General features: G+C 46.5%; 1 protein-coding gene across 5 annotated transcripts in view; it reads right to left on the bottom strand.

Moving 5' to 3' along the window:
* NMNAT2 (nicotinamide nucleotide adenylyltransferase 2) overlaps positions 1-23502 on the bottom strand; it is a 267967-nt gene that overhangs the window by 10528 nt on the left and 233937 nt on the right. For all 5 annotated transcript variants that reach the window (XM_006143883.3, XM_006143884.3, XM_006143885.3 and 2 more), the window contains one exon: positions 20062-20138. In XM_006143883.3, the coding sequence (XP_006143945.1) occupies positions 20062-20138 (77 nt within the window). The remainder of the gene's footprint in view (positions 1-20061; positions 20139-23502) is intronic.

Below are 23502 nucleotides of genomic sequence, written 5' to 3'. Positions count from 1 at the left end.
CAGTAAGATATATAGCCCCAGCTAGGTGCTACTTTATAGGATGCCTAAAGTTAGACTTGTGTTCATGGAAATGTATATATCAACTGTTTTTTGCTATGAAAATATTTAGATTAATTAAAATCTTTAGTAATTCAATAAAATGTGGGGGGAAAACAGTATAGAAAGCAAACATAGATACCAGAGACAATGGGGTAAGAGAGTGGGAAATGGCAGAGGGTAAGAGATAGGGGATCAAGAATTGGGGGGAAAAAAGCAAAACATATAGGAAGCAAGAAATGGAAAATTATTTGTTGACAATAACATGTTTGTTGATGTGCTTGATTGAGACAATATACAGTGTACTCTGGATGGAAAATCTCATTTTGTATGCTGTAATGATGTACAGTGAATGAATGTAAATAAAAAATATTAAAAAAATTAATTAAATTAAATAAATTTTAAAAAAATTTAAAAAAAAATAGAAACTCACTTCTCACAACTACTCAGGCCAGAAGCCTTCGCATTTCATGATTCCTCTTTCTCTTTCATCTCATGTTTAGTCCAAAAGTAAGCAAACCAAGTCTTATCTTCAAAACCAGAATTTGCTTATTTCTCACATCTTTCTCACTTCTAGAAGCTTCCTCTGGGAGGGCTCAATACTGGCCTCAATGATAGCCAGGTCCTAATTTCTGGAGTCTACAAATGTTGTGTTATTTGGAGAAAGAAACTTGGTAGATGTGGGTAAATCAAAAATGTTAAGATTAGCTCAGAATATCTGGGCAGGCCCTAAGTGCAATGACAAAAGCATCTTTTGTAGAGGGAGGTAGAAGGAGATTAGACACATAAGAGAGGTGACGATGCTAGGATGAAACAGAGAAAGATTGGAAAATGCTACACTGTTGGCCTGAGAGTGGAGGAAGGGGCCACGGGCCAAGGCATGCAGAAAACAGCTCTAAAAGCTACAAAAGTCAAGGAAACAGACTTCCTGGCTTGAGTGTGGGCATGCCCTCTACTTGGTCTTGGCTGAGTGAAATCTAGTTTCCAGAACTGTAAGAGTAAATCTGTGTTGGGGCTCGCAGGTGGCATGATGGTTGGGGAGCTTGAGTCCCATAGGCCCAACCATGGTTTGAGTCCCAGACCTGGCAGCTTGCTTTCTCATTTTCTCTCTCTCTGTCTGTCTCTCTCTGGTGAGCTCATGTGACCTATGGCAAATTAAAAATAATACTAATAAATAAATAAATAAATAAAATTGTTCTTAAAAAAAATAGAGTAAAACTGTGTTATTTTAAGCCATGTTCGGAGCACTTGGAAACTTATTTGGCTCCATCATGTCTCACTTGAATCATTCTCACAGGGAGAAGTTATCTCCCTGTGACTTCTTTTTACCCTTTTCAGGTGATTCTCAACAGCCAGACTGATAATATTAAGGATCAAATGGTGATTCTTGGCTCATAACCCTTCACTTGGATATTACCTTCTTGACGAGACCTTCTCTGACCACGCTATTCAGACTTATATCCCTAGCATACTGAACTCAGGTGCCGAAATTCTCATAGAGATGTATTTCTGCCCTTTTAGTGCTCTAAACAACCCCATGGCGGTTGGCAAGGACAAGGCAGGCAAAAGGGAGCCAGGGAGGTAGTGGTCGAACCATTAACTAAAAAAGATCGGTAATATATGAGATTGGTAACAAGAGAAAGATAGAGAGAGAGGTCAGATAATGGCACAGCAGTAAAACACAGTGGTCCGCAAGGATGACCCTCATGGGAGGTTACTGGTTTGCATCCAGAGACTTCCCTGGGCACACATGGTCTGGGCTGGTTGTGGTCGGCAGTGAATCGTAGAGTCAGGACCCTGTTGAAGGTGTTGTGTCTTTATCTCACTCATGGAATTAATAAATTTAAAAAGAAAGATGTATTGGAAAAAAATAAACAATTATGGAGCCAAAACTACATCTATTGGCCTCAGTGGTCATGTGTTTGAAATGATCTTTGCTGATATGCAGAATGATAAAGTTGTATTTAGAAAATCCAGGCAACTTACTGAGGACGTGCAGAGCAAAACCTGCCTGCCTAACTGCCGTAGCATGAATTTATCTGTGACAAAATGTGCTCCATGGTCAAAAACTGATAGGCCATGATTGACGCTCAAGTGGATGTCAACTCTATCAGTGGTTATTTGCTTCATTTGTTCTGTGTTGGTTTTACTAAAAACCCAATGATCAGATTTGGAAGACTTCTCATGCTCAGCACTAATAGGTCTGCCAAATCCAGAGAGGATGCAAATCAGGACCCAAGTGACTTTAAAGAAGTGGTAAATTGGCATGGTGGCTAAGGCACTGGACTCCCACATTGCAGACAGCGGTTCAAGTCCTGGACTTGAAAATCACACTGAGTGTGTGTGCATGTGTGTCCAAAATCCTAAGAGGAGAGAATGGAGAAGGGATTGTGGCATGGTCATCCCCATTGGGGGATGACTTCTTACTTTCCCTCTACAAAGAGGGAAGCTTCTCACTTTCTCTCTGGCGATCACATATGCCCTAAGGCAAAAACCTAAAAACAACAAAACAAGTGGTCAGTAAGTTGAGTCCAGGCAGCACTGGGAAAAACAAGCAAAGTCTTGCTAATATATTTTTTCTATTCATGGATGTTTTCACTAGAAAAGTAAAAGTGGCAGAGAAATCCAAGCTTTTAGGAAAACTCACGGAGCTTCATGGTGAAGGTAATATTCTGGAAAAGCTACTGGGGATGATGGACCTGAGCCACCAATGCAAGAATCTGCTTAAAATTCAGACTTCTTTTTCTTTTTTTTTTAAAAGAGATTTTTGCATTAGGGCACATGCTTTTTGCTAGGGGGAGAGAGAGAGAGAGAGACAGATACAGTGAGAGGGAAAGTGAGATATCACACCTACCCTGAGGAGGGACAGTAATGCTACAATTCTTCTTATTCTCTTCCCAGGGTCTTAGGGGCATACACACACACACACACACACACACAGACACACCCAGTCTGAGTTTCAAGCCATTGAGTCTGGGAATCGAACCGTGGTTTGCCATGTGGAAGTCCCACGATATCACCACTATGCCATCTGTTGGCCCCTACAATTCAGACTTCTAATGGTGACAAGTAAAAAGTCTTATTTATGAAAAAATAAAGAGTGAAATCAAATCAACAGCAGCAAAACAGAATCCCCAGACCCCTCCCTAGGGATTTTGATGAGCACATATCAATGGACTGGGACTTATCTCTTTACTAAGCTCCCGTCTTGGAAAATTGTTCTTTAAATCACATGAGCGGTTGTCTAAGTTTAAAATGCTCTGGTGTGGTTTGGGATGAAGTCAAACTGAGATACCCATAGGACAAGTACCTAAGCACCTATGGGGATTCCAGCAAGAATGAGGACATTCCTCCTATGCCCTGGAAAATAGGAGTGGTTAGACAGACTTATGACCCCAGGAAACAGAGTTGCTCAGGTCCTCTTACCTATGGAGTCTGTGGAAACATGCCCATGCCTCTGGGGCTGGGCTTTCATTTCAGCTTCAGGGGTCTAGCTTCCGTTGTATTCATGAAGACTCTGTGGGTCCTGCCTTAGGTGGGGAGGTGGGGTGTGTGAGTAGCCAATGCAGCAGAGCTGTCCTGATGAGCAAACACCATTCCCGATGACAGCCACTGTGACCCCACACTGCCAAACCCCAGTGGGCAGGATCAGGGCACAATCTCTCCCTGCTGCATATAGTGGCCCTTTCAGTCTAGCCATGGCCTGTGCCATGTCTCAGAGGTGGGGGTCTGGGACATTCATCCTGCTTCAACTTCCTCCTCACAGGCACAGCTTTGATCATATCTTTTTGTCTTCTGGTCAAAGGCTCCCCAAGGGAGTTATGATTGGGGATAAGGAGAGGAAGTAGGAGGGGGCAGACCCCGCTTCACCAAATGTGGGGAATCTGAAGGAAGGATATGAAGCATGTTGAGTCAGAAAGCCACTTGACCTTGGGAGAGGGAACACTCAGAACCCAAGCAGCAAGTCTCTTGGACAGAATGGAGGTACTAACATCCCCCTAAGAGACTGAATTTCAAGACCTGCTCTGCAGGATTTTAGGGGATACTCTGGGTGGGCAGATGCCTTATGGTCTTAGCCAGAGGCAGGTCTAGGCACTTTCCTAGACATTAGGAACACAGAGATTAGCAAGACAGTTATGGTTGCATCTCTTGGTTAGATCACTGTCTAGTGGGAGACATTAAATAAATGATAATATTCAATTGTACCTACTGCTGTGAAGCATAAGGGCAGGTTACCCTTGGGTGTCTAATATCTTATAGTGGCTAATGCATTATAGGTAATTGGCAAAAGTTTGGTCACATCTCATAGTGGACATAAATTATCTTATGGGCTGAACTCTTCCAACCAAGTGGTTCTCAAGTATCCTTTTTATTTTTTATTCAACAAACTTTATTGACATGATGAACTGGGCACTGTTCTGGTGTTGATAAATAGCATAGGTGAATTTCCTGTACTCCCAGAGCTTAACTACTATTGGGAAGATATCATAAACAAATAAATATATATTATAATAGGTGGTGTGGTGGTTGGGGTGCTGGACTCCCACATGGCTGACTATAGTTTGAGTCCAGGACTTGGTGATATACTTTCTCACTCTCTCTCTCTGCTCAAACTGAATAATAGTAATGATAATATTAAATAAACAAGTTTTTAAAAAAATAAATAACATTAAATAGAGAGGTCAGAGTTGGGAAGGTAAGACTACATTTCCATGATGATTTTCTTAATACCGAATATAAAACAAATGACTTTTAATTGAAACCTAAATGAGAAGAGGCTAGACATAGGATATCTGGGTAAAGAGCATTCCCAGTGAGGCCACATGTGGAGAGTGGGCAACCTGAACAAACATGGTGACCTTCAGATACATGCAGAAATGTGATTTCATGAGCAGACATTTGCAGAGCAATGAAAGCAATTGACATGTGAATACTCATGTGTTTATCAGAATTGGCCCCAAAAAGTCAGGAAAACTACATGGCACCAGTTGTCCTCACATCTTCAGCTGATTAACATCTGAAAACAACTGGCTTTGCATTCCACTTCCCTTTCCTCCATTTTCTGCCCTTTAAAAGAATAAACCTGGGACAGATTGAGCGCCGTGGCTATCTCCATCAGAGAAGTTGGGCCCATCTTATCCTCACTTTTCTATACTTGTATGTCTTTGTGTGTTTATTTTTATGTTTATTTCTAATCCATAGCTCCCCCTTGCCCCCATAAAACGTGTTCAGCTGAGTAAGTCTAAGCAGCCACAGCTTGTGTAAAGGCCGTGACGTGAGGAAAACTGATCAAATAGAGACGAGGTGAATAGGTAGAAAAAGTGGACAAGAACCAGACTACAATAAAGATGAGTTTTCATTCCATCTGCAAGAAGTCATAAGAGTGTTTTAAATAGAGGGCTCAGGACTAGCAAATGGTGTGGTAGTTACATCGCTGGACTCCCACAGGGCTGACTATGGTTCGAGTCCCAGACCCAGTGGCTTGAAACTCACACTAGGTATGTGTGCATGCATGCCTCAAATCCCAGGAGGGAATGGAGGAGAAGGAATTGTGGCATGGTCATACTCCCTGGGGGGGTGTGATATCTTACTTTCCTTCTCACTGTGTCTGTCTATCTGTCTCTCTCTTTCTCTGGTGAGCACACATGCCTTAAGGCAAAAACCTCTTAAACAAACAAACAAACAAAAAAACCAGAGGGCTCAACCCCTATTAACCACAGGGTTCAATTTATATTGACTTTCCCTGGCAAGTCTAGCTAGTAAGAGTCTTTGGGGGATCATTCTGAGATCAGGGGTCAGAATACTGCTCTTCTCTGCAAACAGAGCTCTCTTCTGGTACAGGACATCCTGTGCTTCTTCTCCCAATAATGGTGGTCAGGGATGAACACTGGGCCATCAGAAAGCAGGGAATGTACCACACACTACACTAGGGACTTCATTAATTGTCTCACTGAATCCTTTTAACAGCGATCTTCTGAACTGTGTGCTTCCATTCTCATTTTGCAGATGGGAAAACCAAGACTCCATGAGACTTAGCGACCTACCAGAGTTGCAAGGCTGGTAAGTTAACTGGACCATGCTCTGATCTGCCTTAAAGACCCTCTCCATTACCTCATACCTCTTCTAGATACATTTTTATTGGCACGTAATAATTGTACATATGATATGTATGGGGCACAGTGTGATTTTTCAGTACAAGAACACAATGTGTAGTGATCTGGGTAATTAGCATCTCCACCATCTTGGCCATTAATCATTATTTTGTTTTGGGAACATTTGAAATTCTCCCTTTTAGTTATATATCTCTCTGTCTCCTCTCTCCACTAATTTTTCCAGCTTCTAACTATCATTCTTCAATTCTCTACTTCTGTAAGGTCACCAGATCCTTTTTTTTTTTTAAGAGGTTTTTGCCTTAGGACACATGTGCTCATTGGAAGAGAGAGAGATAGAGACAGAGATAGAGAGAGGTAACATGAGAAATCATCCTCTAGGGGAATGGCCACACTGCAATCCCTTCTTCATTCTCTTCCTGGGATCTTGGGCATGCACACACATATGCCCGGCATGATGTTTAAGCCACCAGGTCCAGGACTCGAACTGTGGTAGGCCATGTGGAGTCCAGCAACTTAACCATGAGGCCATCTGTCAGCACCATGTCATCAGATCCATTTTTAAGACTCAGATTTTAGGGACTCGAAGATTTTTGACTTTAATTCAAAAATACATTCTTGGGTCAACCCTATGTACCAGTGGTTAAGGGAGCCATATCTCACATAACTGACTGCAGTTCAAATCTTGGCCCATGTAGTTTGAAAAATATGCCACATATGTGGGTAGGCATGCCCCAAATCCCAACAGGATGGAGAAATGGAGGACAAGGGATTGTGGCATGACTATGCTCCATGGGGGAGAGGGGTTTCTCCCCTTATCTCTCTCTGTCTCTCTGCCTCTCTCTAGTGAATACACATAACCTCTGGCAATAAAATAAAAAGAAAAGAAAAGAAAAAAGAAAAGAAAATAGATTATTTTATCCTTTCTTCCAGTTTGCATGGGCTAAGTCTTCCAATCATCCTTTTAAATTATCTACGCTGGAGCATAGATTGCTTTGAGGTGGGTTTTAAAAACACACAAACAGAGAGCTTCCAGCAGAAGCACACATTTGTGAGGAGCCTCTGACACATGCTCCATCCATTTCATTAAAGAATCTGGAGGGAAGGCTGGGTGAGATATCACACCTACCCTGAGGAGGGACAGTAATGCTACAATTCTTCTTATTCTCTTCCCAGGGTCTTAGGGGCATACACACACACACACACACACACACAGACACACCCAGTCTGAGTTTCAAGCCATTGAGTCTGGGAATCGAACCGTGGTTTGCCATGTGGAAGTCCCACGATATCACCACTATGCCATCTGTTGGCCCCTACAATTCAGACTTCTAATGGTGACAAGTAAAAAGTCTTATTTATGAAAAAATAAAGAGTGAAATCAAATCAACAGCAGCAAAACAGAATCCCCAGACCCCTCCCTAGGGATTTTGATGAGCACATATCAATGGACTGGGACTTATCTCTTTACTAAGCTCCCGTCTTGGAAAATTGTTCTTTAAATCACATGAGCGGTTGTCTAAGTTTAAAATGCTCTGGTGTGGTTTGGGATGAAGTCAAACTGAGATACCCATAGGACAAGTACCTAAGCACCTATGGGGATTCCAGCAAGAATGAGGACATTCCTCCTATGCCCTGGAAAATAGGAGTGGTTAGACAGACTTATGACCCCAGGAAACAGAGTTGCTCAGGTCCTCTTACCTATGGAGTCTGTGGAAACATGCCCATGCCTCTGGGGCTGGGCTTTCATTTCAGCTTCAGGGGTCTAGCTTCCGTTGTATTCATGAAGACTCTGTGGGTCCTGCCTTAGGTGGGGAGGTGGGGTGTGTGAGTAGCCAATGCAGCAGAGCTGTCCTGATGAGCAAACACCATTCCCGATGACAGCCACTGTGACCCCACACTGCCAAACCCCAGTGGGCAGGATCAGGGCACAATCTCTCCCTGCTGCATATAGTGGCCCTTTCAGTCTAGCCATGGCCTGTGCCATGTCTCAGAGGTGGGGGTCTGGGACATTCATCCTGCTTCAACTTCCTCCTCACAGGCACAGCTTTGATCATATCTTTTTGTCTTCTGGTCAAAGGCTCCCCAAGGGAGTTATGATTGGGGATAAGGAGAGGAAGTAGGAGGGGGCAGACCCCGCTTCACCAAATGTGGGGAATCTGAAGGAAGGATATGAAGCATGTTGAGTCAGAAAGCCACTTGACCTTGGGAGAGGGAACACTCAGAACCCAAGCAGCAAGTCTCTTGGACAGAATGGAGGTACTAACATCCCCCTAAGAGACTGAATTTCAAGACCTGCTCTGCAGGATTTTAGGGGATACTCTGGGTGGGCAGATGCCTTATGGTCTTAGCCAGAGGCAGGTCTAGGCACTTTCCTAGACATTAGGAACACAGAGATTAGCAAGACAGTTATGGTTGCATCTCTTGGTTAGATCACTGTCTAGTGGGAGACATTAAATAAATGATAATATTCAATTGTACCTACTGCTGTGAAGCATAAGGGCAGGTTACCCTTGGGTGTCTAATATCTTATAGTGGCTAATGCATTATAGGTAATTGGCAAAAGTTTGGTCACATCTCATAGTGGACATAAATTATCTTATGGGCTGAACTCTTCCAACCAAGTGGTTCTCAAGTATCCTTTTTATTTTTTATTCAACAAACTTTATTGACATGATGAACTGGGCACTGTTCTGGTGTTGATAAATAGCATAGGTGAATTTCCTGTACTCCCAGAGCTTAACTACTATTGGGAAGATATCATAAACAAATAAATATATATTATAATAGGTGGTGTGGTGGTTGGGGTGCTGGACTCCCACATGGCTGACTATAGTTTGAGTCCAGGACTTGGTGATATACTTTCTCACTCTCTCTCTCTGCTCAAACTGAATAATAGTAATGATAATATTAAATAAACAAGTTTTTAAAAAAATAAATAACATTAAATAGAGAGGTCAGAGTTGGGAAGGTAAGACTACATTTCCATGATGATTTTCTTAATACCGAATATAAAACAAATGACTTTTAATTGAAACCTAAATGAGAAGAGGCTAGACATAGGATATCTGGGTAAAGAGCATTCCCAGTGAGGCCACATGTGGAGAGTGGGCAACCTGAACAAACATGGTGACCTTCAGATACATGCAGAAATGTGATTTCATGAGCAGACATTTGCAGAGCAATGAAAGCAATTGACATGTGAATACTCATGTGTTTATCAGAATTGGCCCCAAAAAGTCAGGAAAACTACATGGCACCAGTTGTCCTCACATCTTCAGCTGATTAACATCTGAAAACAACTGGCTTTGCATTCCACTTCCCCTTCCTCCATTTTCTGCCCTTTAAAAGAATAAACCTGGGACAGATTGAGCGCCGTGGCTATCTCCATCAAAGATGTTGGGCCCATCTTATCCTCACTTTTCTATACTTGTATGTCTTTGTGTGTTTATTTTTATGTTTATTTCTAATCCATAGCTCCCCCTTGCCCCCATAAAACGTGTTCAGCTGAGTAAGTCTAAGCAGCCACAGCTTGTGTAAAGGCCGTGACGTGAGGAAAACTGATCAAATAGAGACGAGGTGAATAGGTAGAAAAAGTGGACAAGAACCAGACTACAATAAAGATGAGTTTTCATTCCATCTGCAAGAAGTCATAAGAGTGTTTTAAATAGAGGGCTCAGGACTAGCAAATGGTGTGGTAGTTACATCGCTGGACTCCCACAGGGCTGACTATGGTTCGAGTCCCAGACCCAGTGGCTTGAAACTCACACTAGGTATGTGTGCATGCATGCCTCAAATCCCAGGAGGGAATGGAGGAGAAGGAATTGTGGCATGGTCATACTCCCTGGGGGGGTGTGATATCTTACTTTCCTTCTCACTGTGTCTGTCTATCTGTCTCTCTCTTTCTCTGGTGAGCACACATGCCTTAAGGCAAAAACCTCTTAAACAAACAAACAAACAAAAAAACCAGAGGGCTCAACCCCTATTAACCACAGGGTTCAATTTATATTGACTTTCCCTGGCAAGTCTAGCTAGTAAGAGTCTTTGGGGGATCATTCTGAGATCAGGGGTCAGAATACTGCTCTTCTCTGCAAACAGAGCTCTCTTCTGGTACAGGACATCCTGTGCTTCTTCTCCCAATAATGGTGGTCAGGGATGAACACTGGGCCATCAGAAAGCAGGGAATGTACCACACACTACACTAGGGACTTCATTAATTGTCTCACTGAATCCTTTTAACAGCGATCTTCTGAACTGTGTGCTTCCATTCTCATTTTGCAGATGGGAAAACCAAGACTCCATGAGACTTAGCGACCTACCAGAGTTGCAAGGCTGGTAAGTTAACTGGACCATGCTCTGATCTGCCTTAAAGACCCTCTCCATTACCTCATACCTCTTCTAGATACATTTTTATTGGCACGTAATAATTGTACATATGATATGTATGGGGCACAGTGTGATTTTTCAGTACAAGAACACAATGTGTAGTGATCTGGGTAATTAGCATCTCCACCATCTTGGCCATTAATCATTATTTTGTTTTGGGAACATTTGAAATTCTCCCTTTTAGTTATATATCTCTCTGTCTCCTCTCTCCACTAATTTTTCCAGCTTCTAACTATCATTCTTCAATTCTCTACTTCTGTAAGGTCACCAGATCCTTTTTTTTTTTTAAGAGGTTTTTGCCTTAGGACACATGTGCTCATTGGAAGAGAGAGAGATAGAGACAGAGATAGAGAGAGGTAACATGAGAAATCATCCTCTAGGGGAATGGCCACACTGCAATCCCTTCTTCATTCTCTTCCTGGGATCTTGGGCATGCACACACATATGCCCGGCATGATGTTTAAGCCACCAGGTCCAGGACTCGAACTGTGGTAGGCCATGTGGAGTCCAGCAACTTAACCATGAGGCCATCTGTCAGCACCATGTCATCAGATCCATTTTTAAGACTCAGATTTTAGGGACTCGAAGATTTTTGACTTTAATTCAAAAATACATTCTTGGGTCAACCCTATGTACCAGTGGTTAAGGGAGCCATATCTCACATAACTGACTGCAGTTCAAATCTTGGCCCATGTAGTTTGAAAAATATGCCACATATGTGGGTAGGCATGCCCCAAATCCCAACAGGATGGAGAAATGGAGGACAAGGGATTGTGGCATGACTATGCTCCATGGGGGAGAGGGGTTTCTCCCCTTATCTCTCTCTGTCTCTCTGCCTCTCTCTAGTGAATACACATAACCTCTGGCAATAAAATAAAAAGAAAAGAAAAGAAAAAAGAAAAGAAAATAGATTATTTTATCCTTTCTTCCAGTTTGCATGGGCTAAGTCTTCCAATCATCCTTTTAAATTATCTACGCTGGAGCATAGATTGCTTTGAGGTGGGTTTTAAAAACACACAAACAGAGAGCTTCCAGCAGAAGCACACATTTGTGAGGAGCCTCTGACACATGCTCCATCCATTTCATTAAAGAATCTGGAGGGAAGGCTGGACAGAGGTTAGGAGGTCAGAGTCAAGATGGTGGGACTGCATTTCCAGGATGGTTCTTTTAATGCAGGGGAGTAAAGGGAGGGGGATGATCCTTCAGAAGGGCTTCCCAGAGGAAATCATTCCCACTCCCATGGGCAAGTTGGGAGTGTAGGACAGCAGGGGATTCCAGACTGAAGTCAAAAGCCACAAAACCAAACCAACAGCACTGTTCACACGAGAACAAGTAGAACCCATGGTAGGAACTGAGCTGCCTCCTCCTGAGCCCTTCCTCGCCATCAGCCTTATCAGTGTAGGGGCCTAATCCCTGGGGTGGAAGAGGCCATCGTGTTTCCTGGCTGGTGCTGATAAAAACCATCTGAGCCTGAATAACCAAATGTTTGTCTTTGCTCCATTTATCCTGGGCCCTGGGATTTCTTCTGGAGTGGCTAATGCCTCAGGCTCTTCCTCTGTTTATTTTCTTTGGTAGTTTTCCCACAGCTGATGGATGTAGGAAGCAGTCAGCCCATGGCTGGTTGGCTAGACAAACGTGGGACACAGCCAATTAGAGCCAGCCTATGGAATGTGGGCTGTGAGAAGCCATAGAAAGAAAAAGAACAAAAGAAAAAAGCCAACTCCTTTCCTGGCCCACCTCTGGTGCCTAATTTAGATTTTCACTCCTTTGGGTTAAAAATTGATCCTTGCTTATTTAATATGCAAATACCCTTGTGAGCAGCTAATACATGTCATTATTAAACTTAATGAATGTGCTCATTTGATCCAAAGTTAATACTTTTCTAAGTGTAGATCAAGAAAGGAACAAACCAGTTGTGCAATAGTTAAGGGAGCCAGATCCCACATCCCATACGGCCAGACCACTGTTCAAATCTTGGCCTTGGGGCTTGAAAAAGACACATAAGGTGTGCATGTCCAACATCCAGATGGATTAAGAAATGGAGAAGGGATTGAGGCATGACTACAGCCGACTAAAAAGTGCTTCCTCCCGACCCCCACTCCATCTGTCTCTTTCTGATGAGTGTGTATGCACTCTGGCAATTAAAAAACAAAACAAACAAAAACAAAATAAACCTATTCAACCATCTAGAACCATTTCCCCCAAAGGTCTTATTACCACTGGCTCTTTTACACCTCCTCCCTACTCAAAGAACTCTCTTCTTCCCACCTGCTTAATCCAGTCCAGCCCATCATACAAAGCCCACTGCAAGGGTCACCTTCTCCCCTGTGGCCAGCTCCAGACAAAACATGTTATTACTCCCACTAGTCTGTTTAATCTGGATTAAGGATCTGAAAACTTGTCCAATAGCTATATGGACAACAAAAGCCATGGTCCATTTGCGCCTTGGTTTACACATCTGTAAAATGGGAACAGATTCCACTTTGCAGGTGTTATAGGGATTAAATATGACAATTCATGAGAAGCAATCACAATGTTGTTGGTCTGCCCCCTAGAAAGTACAGCGTGTGACTGGGTATTCATCTATTTTGTTTTCTCAGTTATTCCATCTCTAGAACAGTGTCTGTCACATGGTAGGTGCTCAGTGAGTTCTTTTTTTTTTTTTTTTCCAAGTTTTTGCCATAGGGCACATGCACTTACCAGAGAGAGAGAGAGACAGAGACAGTGAGGGAAAGCAAGAAATTAGCCACCACCCCCGACCCCGGGGAGGATGGCCATGGGATCTTGGGTACACACACACATGTGTCCAATGTGATTTTCAAGCCACAGGGTCCAGGACTTGAAATGCGGTCAGCCATGTGGGAGTCCAGTGACATAATCACTAGGAGACCTCCTGGTCCCCTCAATGAATATTTTAACATATACGGTTCAGGAACTCTTCTAAATCTTTGACATGTTTTTGTTTAATGTACTATAAAGAAATAATATAATAAAATGTAAGGAATTTTTAGAGTGCAAGGGCCTCAAGGGCAAACAATGCTGGGCACTCAGTAAGTATTTGTTGAAAGATTGATCTGAGGAAGGCACGCTGGAATTGGAATGACTTTGCCTGCCTTCCATTAAAATATGATGAATAAAGCCCTGACAGCCTCAGTCTCTGATCCCTAGACAATGGCTTTTGTTTGGGTGGGGGGAGACAGAGAGTATAAAAGCTCTTGCTTCACAAATCAGCCCCTGGCCTTGACGTCTCACCACAGGATCCTTGTCTGGGTACCAGCACTGGGCTGGTATCATTACGCAGAGAAACAAAGGATCACTTGGTGGGGACCCCTTCTCTAACAAAGAACGCTGAAATGGGATGGGGTGAGGGTGGGGTGAAGAGGATGGGGTGGAGGGGTCAAGGCTGGGTCCAGATTCCCTGAGGCTGGTCCAGGAGCCTGGATCTTGATTTCCCTCAGAAATCAAGAGTGAAAATGCCAATTGCCAGGACACACAGTCACTCCTTTGTCTTCAGCTCTAGAGAAACTCGATGAATATGTATGGAATTTTCTCCCCGCGGGAATGTCAGGGGAAGGGCGTGTCACTGGTCAGAGGAGGTCAGGATTCACTGTAGGCTAATGGCCAATCTCTGTGCCTGATGGGAAATGCCACGGGGAGGTGTTGGGGTGGGGGTGGGGCTGTGCCTTTACAGTGTAATTGGATTTCTGGGTGGAGAGTTGGTGTAGAAATCCAAGGCAAGGCAAAAGAAAACAAAACTGCCTGGTGGGGAGAGCTTGACTGCAGAGGCCGGAAGAGGCCTTCTGGCGTGGAACAGACCATCTCAGCAGGTCCTCTGGCCTGAGGCCAGGTCATTCCACACCCTCTTTTAAGCTTTCTTCCTAGGAGTTTGGAGGCTTCCACTTCTCCCAGGTCTGTGTGAACCAGTGGCTACTCTCCTGACTCTCTGCTGAGGATCCTGGAGATGGCATGGAGGCCGGAATTAGAGCCTGGGCCAGGGACTTTCTCAAGAAGCTTTGCCATCCTCCCTGCCTTCCTGGCCCCAAGTGCCTGGTCTCTAAGAAGTCTGCGATCAGGGCCAGCAGATGGTGTAGCAATTACATCCCTGGACTCCCACCCGGTGGCTTGAAAATCACATCAGGCAAATATGCGTGTATGCCCAAGATACAAAGAGAATGGAGGAGAAGGAATTGTGGCGTGGCCATCCCCCTGGGGGTGATTTCTCACTTTCCTCTGTCTCTCTCTGGCTAGAGTATGTGTCCTATGGCAATATCCCCCCTCAAAAGAAAAAGGAAAAAGAAAGAAATTTCACTAGATGTCCTAAGGAAGGAAGAGAAAGTAGAGAAGATAGCTTCAAAAAGGGAAGAAGGAATGGGCTGGACAGTGGCACAATCAGAACCAGATGGGGGAGGTCCTGGGTTCACATCCTGGTACCTCCCTGGGCATGCCATGCATGAACATGTGGGTCCACAATCATGGCTGTCTGAGGCTGAGGGCAGACTGGCATGGGGACCCTGTTGAGAAAGTCTATCTCGTCTCATAGAAGAAATGAATGAACTAAAAAAAACAAAAAGAAAAAATGAAAGAAGGGGACCTGGCCTGGTGGCACAGTTGGCCGCTGTCAGTAGCAAACTGAACTGCTGTGCTGGAAACCACATGGCCAACTAAGGGTCTGACTCCCCAGTCAGCTTGAAAACACATGAGGCACGTGTGTTGCATGTCCTAGACCCTGACGAGCTGGAGGGCTGGGAAAAGGGGGTCACAGCGTGACCAGACACTGTCCAGGGTGCCTCTCTTTCTCGTGTGTGCACATGTGTTCTCTCTCATGGGTAACAAAAGAACCTTAAACAAGAAGAAGGCAGAAAGAAGGAAGAAGAGGTCTGAGGGCCTCCTCCCAGCTTCCCTATAGTAGGATGAGGCTGAAGATCTGAAAAACTTCCCACCCCTCTGCTTCTGGACAGCACTCCAAGGATAAAGCCTCAGAGAAGAATGGGCCCTGGTGATCACAGGTGTGGGGCCAGCACTAGGCTCTCAGACCCAGCCAGGAGTCCTCTCCTCCAGGTGGGCTAGGAGCAGAGCATCATGGGTTTCTGGGATCATGAAGGCTCAGACAGAGACCCAGGGGAACTGGGACTGAAGGAATGCCCTCACATCCAAGGCAGATGGGAGCCTCTCAGGCCAGTGATGACTCAGACTAAATGTCTACCCTCCACTGGAACAGGGATTCAGAATTGAATTTTAATTTGGTTTAAATAAATTAAATGTGATATTTCTGGCATACCTCTGTGTGTCTGAGGTTCACACTCCTTATGTGTGTAAGGAATGACTCTTAGATTTCTTTCCCCATCTACCTCAGATGTGAGGATTCTCAGGCCCTCACAGAGCGGTTGTGGACTGAGTCAAGGGATCGAGCAATTTGCTGTGAGAGGTGGGGATGTAGGTCCACCCCAGGCTTCCGCAGGGGTCTAGGATTCTTGCTGCCCTGAAAGGAATAGATACAACATCCCTGCTGTCCTGGGGCTGTTCTGCCCTCTGAGATGCTGATGTCCCAGGAACCCAGGGGATTTCCAGGGTGTGGGACTTTCTGTTTTAAGACTGGGTAAGCCCTGTGAAAACTAGGACTAGTTGATTACCTCACCTTGCTATTGGTTCATTATCTCATTCGTACCAGCTTCCAAGGGATACTCCAAAGTCATCTCTCTCAGACTAGGTATTGAGAATGGGATAAGAGAATCCCTGCCCTTTTCCCACAACAGTCCGTAGAGATAGAAATTCTCTCATCTTCCTAGGGAACCCGGCAGCGGAAGAATCAGGATTGGCCCTTAACCAAGTGGTCAAGTGGGAACACATCTGAACAGATAAAGACTTCAGTCTACCTCCGTTGTCATATTCCTGGTAGTCTACAACTACTGGTTTTTCTAATTTTCTGTCTTAACCAACCAACCCTGGTCCCAGTACCAGGAACCAACCAGAAGAGGGGGCACTTAGAGGTCTTCTCCCTGGCCCTCAAAATTTGGTGTCTGACACCACCAGGAGCAGCCTTCTTGGAGAGCAGGTAGAGGCCCTGCAGTCTAGCCGGGAGAACAGAGAGGGAGGGCCTCAAAGCAAGGGCCCCATGTTGTGCATGGTTCTGAATCTGCCTTTGGGAGGGGGCTCCTCACGGTCACCCTCAGTCAACAGCCCCCAGGGACTCCTTGCTCCTGTAAGCTGCACTTTAGGCTGCTACCCTGGAGGCTGATAGGCAATGACTCAAATTAGCCTGGATACTTGCAGGAGCTTTGCTGAGATTGTGCAAACTTCCTTGCACAGAACCCTGTGAAGTAGTGAGGAAAGTGAAAGCTAATTAAGCCACTTAATCCAGAACTGAAAGGAGATTTAAAATTTCACTTGTGGAAAGTATTCAGGGAGGAGCTAAAAAGACTTCACAGTATACCTCGCCTCCCTGCAACACCGTGCCCTTCCTGGCTATGGCTCGGCGTGTAAGTGCAGGCCGTCGAATAAATTCGCTCACCGCATTGCTGCTTGTAACCGCGTGTTAGATATGGCACTTGAATAGACGGGATCATTTAAGTCCTCCCAAATCATGTGAGGTAGACTCTGTTATGACACCCATTTCAGAAACAGGAAAACTGGAGCTCAGACTCTATCTTGTCACCAGCTGCGTTGGAGCAGAGCTGCAGCTTAAGTCTGACCCTGAAGTTTGCCTCTCTTCTCTCTGTTTTCCCACCAGAAACACATAAATGACATGAAAAAATTCATGTTTATGTTATGCTACCTGATACTTGGGGATCAGGGACTGTATTGCATATTTCTTTAAAATTTCAACCATAGAAAATATTCTGTAGGTTTTTTTTTTTTTTTTTTTTTTCCTCGTTTATTCCTTTGGAGACCCGCAGAGCTGGGAACTTGCATATCTGGGCATCAGGAAATAAGGCAGTGAGCTTTGAACTTACTGAGACTCCAGGGTCACTCGTTTAATCAGGTTAAACCCAATTACCAGTTGACTAGAAAGAAATCATTCGTGGTACCCATGCATTGCTAGGTGTGTGGTTCGGTACAAGTAAGGTCATCCTGAACAATGACGAGAGCTAGAAACTGCACAGCAGATGGCGTTACAACGATGTCTCATCTACACCATGGTTTTCTTCTATTAGCACAGATATACCCTGTGAATCTTCGCTTCCTTATATCTTTGTAGCTTTCTCAAAGGATGTACTAGTACTTTGAATCATGGTATTAAAGTCATGATTGATTTTTTTTTTCTTTCCCTTTCTTTTTGTTATTTAGTTCTGAAGGGACATGGGCCTTAAGGTAACTCACTGACTAGTTAGGAATAGCCAGGGATTGAAGACAAGTTTGAGCTCATAGATGTAATTTTCTGCCAGGATATAAAAGTGCCAGTGTTACAGCTGAGGGAGAATTTGCTGGATGAATCGTTGGGTAATACTGGGAAAGCCATGGATGCTTTTCTGTTGGGGTCTAAGTAACTATTTATAGACTTCCAAATCCCAAGCTTAAATTGGTCCAAGGCTATCTAATCAATTACATGATTTTCAGTCTTTTTCTTCCCCAAATCTCTATCTGTGTTTTCACTGGGCTGAAAAGGTAGCATTGATAGAACATCTTTTCTTCATTCATATTTCTTTCTTAAACACTGTGAATTAAAGTTCTCATGTGCATATTAGAATGGAGGGTTTTTCTTTTTAAGTTTATTATTTATTTCTTCAGACAGAGAGAGAAAGAGGGAGAGACAGGCAGGCATTCCCAATAGGGTCTTCATGTCAGTCTCCTCCCAGCCTCAATCAGCTGGGATCACAGGCGTATGCAGGTGCCCAGCCTGCATGGGAAGAACCTGGAACCTTTCTAGCTTCAGCATCATGTTGTGTTACCACTGAACCACCACAGCTGGCCAAGAATGGAGTTTTTAAAATAATCTCTTCTGGGACTAGCAGTTGGCGTAATGGCTATGTCACTGGACTCCCATGTAGTCGACTGCAGTTCAAGTCCCAGACCTTGTGGCTTAAACTCACACCAGGCAAGTGTAAGAGAATGGAGAGACACAAAGTGAGAAATCACTCCTCCCAGGGGGCGTGGCCCTGCCATAATCCCTTCTCCATTCTCCTCTTGGGAACACACATACATGTGCCTGATGTGAGTTTTAACCAACAGAGTCAGGAACTCAAACCGTGGTCGGCCATGTGGGAGTCCAGCAACATAACCATTACGCCATCTGCTGGTCCCAATATTCTGTACTTTTTAGTAGACTGAAAAAAAAAAAAAAAGAAAAAAAAAAACTGGCCCAGCCAAAGTGAACAGATCTATAGGTTAATGGACTGAAGTGCTGGAGGCCACATGACTGACCACAGGTTTGGCTCTCCAGGTTGGCCTCAAAAAGTTACAATCCTGGGGTGCTAGAAAGCTGGGCAAAGGGGGATCATGGTATGACAAGATCCTGTTGAGGACTCTCTCTCTCTATCTATCTATCTATATACACACACACACATATATATATATATATATATATATGTGTGTGTGTGTATATATGTATATATATATATATATATTCACACATACACACACATATTATGTGCACACATATGCTATTATTTTTAAAAAAGAATTAAAAACAACTGAGCCTCAAAGGAGTTGGGTAATCTGCATGGGGTCACACAGCAAGGTAACAGAAAAGTGTTACGTCTGAAATTGCTGTTCTGGGAATTGAATTTGCACAGGCCTGTGAGGTTGGGGAGCTAGCATTAGCCCGGGTTAAAAGAGCAAGAATGAGCTAGTCACGTGGCCCAGCAGTAACACGAGGCTCCACAAGGCTAGGGTCACACGGGAAGGTCCCGAGTTCATGGCCTGAGGTCTTCCTGTACAAGGTGAGTGCACACAGGCAGGCCTGTAATCCTGGTTGGCTGAGGCGGAGTGCGGATGGGTCCCGGCGTAAAGGCCCTACTGGAGGTGCCGCCTTCTCCCTTGTTCTCTCTCACTTTCCCTCTCTCATAGTAAATAAATCAGCTTTTTAAAACATTACTAAAGTAAGGAAAGAACAGGAATGAACGGACGTGTGAAGAGTAGCGTGTGGATGACTGATTTCAGATCATCTCAGATCTGGCAAGTGTCACTCGAGCTCCCAAGGGCTCTTTCTATCCCCCGGCAATAACCAGAGGATCCTACTGACCTCTTGCCATTTACTGCCTCTTCAAAGGGAATCACAGGCAAACAACACAGAATCGCCTCCAAAGAGCACGTGTTTTTATCCTTCCCCCAACACACTCTTCCTCCTGGGGGAAAGGTGTCCTCTGACGTGGGTGGCTTTGTTCCCAGGGGCTTTACAGGAGCAAGTGGCAGGAGGCGTGAGCATGGAAAACTTGGGGCTAGGTGAGCGTTTCCTTCCATGGTGATGTGAATGCATTGCCCTCCTGGGAGCTCACAGGAGGTGAAAGACTTGAGGTGGGAGAGACCAGGATCAGTGTGAGCTCCCCATCCTTCCCTGTGTCGGCTGGAGGGCACCCCCGGCCCCACTACTCACATCTGCCTCGTTCCAGAGCCCTGGGATGCAGAAGGACTCCAGCAGGTCACTACCGCACAGCAGCAAGATCCGCAGTTCTGAGGAGGCAGCAAAGATATACAGAGTAAGTGGAGGCCCCAGAATCATGGGACTCTCAGCCTCATCCCTCAGAGCCTGTGGGGTTTAGCCCCCACCTCAACACCCCTCTGCCCACACCTCTGCATGAGGGTACATGCAGCCCCTGTCCTCTGTCACCTCGCCCTCGGACTTGCTGACAGACCTCACTCTCCCCTAGTGGAAGGAAGTACTCAGGGAGAGTGGAGCCCAGAGGGTGGCCGGCTGTCCTGGTTAGCCCAGAACACAGGACTTCCAGCACTAAACCAGGATGGCGGGTCTCTCTAGAAAGGACTGAGCCAGCAACTGCCTCTGCTTTGGTCTTAGGGCTTGTCCTGCTCCCTGTCCAGCTCAAGGGAGGACGCAGTTTGGATTCTCTGTGTGTTATCTGGAGTGCGTCTCCTATCGCAAGTGCCAAAGGCAGTGGCTGGGGGTGGGGAACCTGGAGAGGGGGACCCGAGGTATCTGAGTTTGTCAGACGCGTCCTCTCTGCGCACGGCCACTGTCCCCAGCCAGAGGCTTGAGGAGGAGGCCGAGGCCCCTTGCTTTCCATGCTCTCCCAGCTGCCCAGGCATTTTCCTGCTGGGCTGTGGTACTTCCTCCCTCACTGACCCACTCTGATCTCCCCAGCGGAGGCCCGCGGTTGTTTAAAACAGTCAGCAGACGGCCCCGCTTAAACTGAGCAACAGAGAAGCAGCGGCCTGGGATTCTGGGACTACCGCCTGGGGGAGCCCTCCGCCCAGGGCAGCACTCGACGGGTATGTGTGGACTGGAGGAGTGTCTGTATTTGGTCCCTGTCAAGGCAGTGACTGTCAGGTCCTTTGTCTGAGACAGCAAGACAGTCCTGAACTGAGCTACCACCTGCTTCCAGGGACAGCTGCCACCCAGACCCTGAGGTTGAGCGATGGCTGCCTCAGACCCCGCAGCTAACTCAGGGCCAGCGAGGACTTCCAGATGGCAGGAGTGGCCCTGCTATAGGAGTCTCCAGGTGGCTCGGGTGTGGGGGGGGGGCTGGTGAAAGACAGGGCCGGCTTCTCACGGTCCGTGGTCTGGGCAGCCCACCCACCTCGGATAGCTCCACTGTGACCTTAACTGCTACGTTTTCTCACCTCCTCCCTGCTCTCCTCCCTATTGAGCCACGGTCTAGGGATGTGCTGTGTGCAGGGACCGTCATTTATCCCCAGAGCCTGGCAGAGTGATGGCAGACAGACTGCACACAGACGCGATGACCAGGTGAGCCAGCAGATAGTTGACGACAGAGGCCACACAAGAGCCTTCCTCACTGTCTGGGGTGGGTGGCTGCAGTGACTATGTGACCTGTGGTCCTGCAGCATAGGGACCTGGGGGGAAGCTTGCCTGAATCAGGGCACCAGCCCCGCCATGATAGGGCCCAGCGTTGCTGGCCTGAGACTCAGCTGTGAAGACGAGCCAGGATAAGTATGGCTGAGAGGAGCCAGGCTGGGCTGGTTCTGATTTTGTGTTCCCGTGTCCCATCTGGAGTCAACCAGAGTCCTGGGTCAGTTGTATTGAAAGGCCGAGGCTCTGTAATCCTCAGGTAGGTGGCCGTGGCCTTGTCTGTGGACCTGCAGGCCCTTCCTTTTCTCTACATTGGTGGGTCTCAACTGAGGACAGCATTGCAGTTGCCAGGGGACACCTGGCAATGTCTGGGACGATTTTGTTTGTCTTAAGTGGGGGAGGAGGGCGTGCTGTGGGCATCCAGTGGGCAGAGACCAGGGATGCTGCTGAACAGCCCACAGTGCACCAGGCAGTGCCCACAAGAGAACCCTCTGGTCCCAAATGGCAGTCATGCCCAGATCAGGAAACGCTGCATCCCGCCACGGAAGTCAATCTCTTGATTCCAAAGCAGAGACTCCCTTTGCCACGCGAGTATAATGTGGGATTTTTGCCTCTTTAAGACAGGGTCTGGCCGTGTTGCCTTGGCCTCCCTAATCCTTGGGATTGCTGCCCATGCCTCAGTGCCCTGTTTTTATATCAGACCAGGAAGCAAACCAGGGCCTCCCCTGTGGTCTCAGCCCGCAGAGCACAGTGTCTCAGCAGCATGCACCACCACAGCTGGGCCACGTTTTTTAAGCTAAGGCATAGAAAGTGAGAGCGAAGCCTCTGCCTTTCCTTACAAAGACTGGAACACATGTAGGATTTATCTCAGAGGAGTGGTGGGGCAGGGCCGGAGATCCCACGTGTGGCCGCTGGGGGGCAGCAGTGATTCTCCTGTCACTGCGTGAGCCTAACCGCGCCTGGAGCAGCAGCCCTCGGCAGCCTGGGCAGCAGGGAGGATGGTCAGCTGTCAGGGACATGGGAATGGGGACACAGATGCTAGCAGAGCTAAAAGAAAATGGCTTTTCCTTCTGTGAAGTGTGCAAGAGGGTTTCAAAGAGGGGCAGCTAGCAGGCGGAGGCCAGGGACCTGCTAGCCAACTAAGCAGTTCAAGTCCCAGGCTCGGCGGCTGGAGAAACACGCCAGGCACGTGTGCACAGCCACTGTCCTCAGCCAAAGGCTTGCGGAGGAGGCTGAGGCCCCTTCCTGCTCCTCCCTCCTTTACTCACTCTGATTCACCCCAGCGAGGCCCGTTGTCCTTTAAAACAGCCAGGAGACTGCCTTGCTTACTAAAACTGAGCCATGGAGAAGGCAGCCTGGGCTTCTAAAGGCTTGCGGAGGAGGCTGAGGCCCCTTCCTGCTCCTCCCTCCTTTACTCACTCTGATTCACCCCAGCGAGGCCCGTTGTCCTTTAAAACAGCCAGGAGACTGCCTTGCTTACTAAAACTGAGCCATGGAGAAGGCAGCCTGGGATTCTGGAAACGGTGTCAGGGAGCCCTCCACCCAGGGGGAGACTCAACAAGCATCTATGAACTCAGGGGCATGTCCGTTTGGTCCCCGTCAAAGCTGCATCTGTGGGGCCTCAGTCCTGAGCTGTGCTGTCACCAGCTTCCAGGGTGCCAGGAGGAGAGACAAGGAGAAGGAATGCAGCATGACCATGGCCCCTGGGGGGTGCTTTCTCACCTCTCTTCTGCCCCCACCCCCCAACGAGTTCATACACCCTCTGGCAAAAACAAGGAGAGGCATGAGTGAGCCCCAGAGCACAAGGGCAAGAGGACCCACCTCCCTTCCCAGGTCACCCAGACTCAGGCTGAGCAGGAAGTACTGCCGTCCCTCCGTGCATCCTCCCAGGAGCCTAGCTGTGTGAAGCCTCGGCCATCCTATTGCCACCGCTCACGCAGGCAGGCAGGGACCACCTGAATCGTGCCGTGCCATGACCCCAGGGGAGGCAGTGGTCCTCCAGCCCCCCTTCTCCAAGCCAGCATGTCTCCCTCCCTCTCTACCCTGTCCCTT

This window comes from Tupaia chinensis, unplaced genomic scaffold (assembly GCF_000334495.1).
Source record: "Tupaia chinensis unplaced genomic scaffold, TupChi_1.0 Scaffold000112_1, whole genome shotgun sequence".
In the NCBI taxonomy this organism is placed as follows: Eukaryota; Metazoa; Chordata; class Mammalia; order Scandentia; family Tupaiidae; genus Tupaia; species Tupaia belangeri.
The sequence above is the reverse complement of the archived record's forward strand: the minus strand, read 5'-3'. Positions and strand labels throughout refer to the sequence as shown.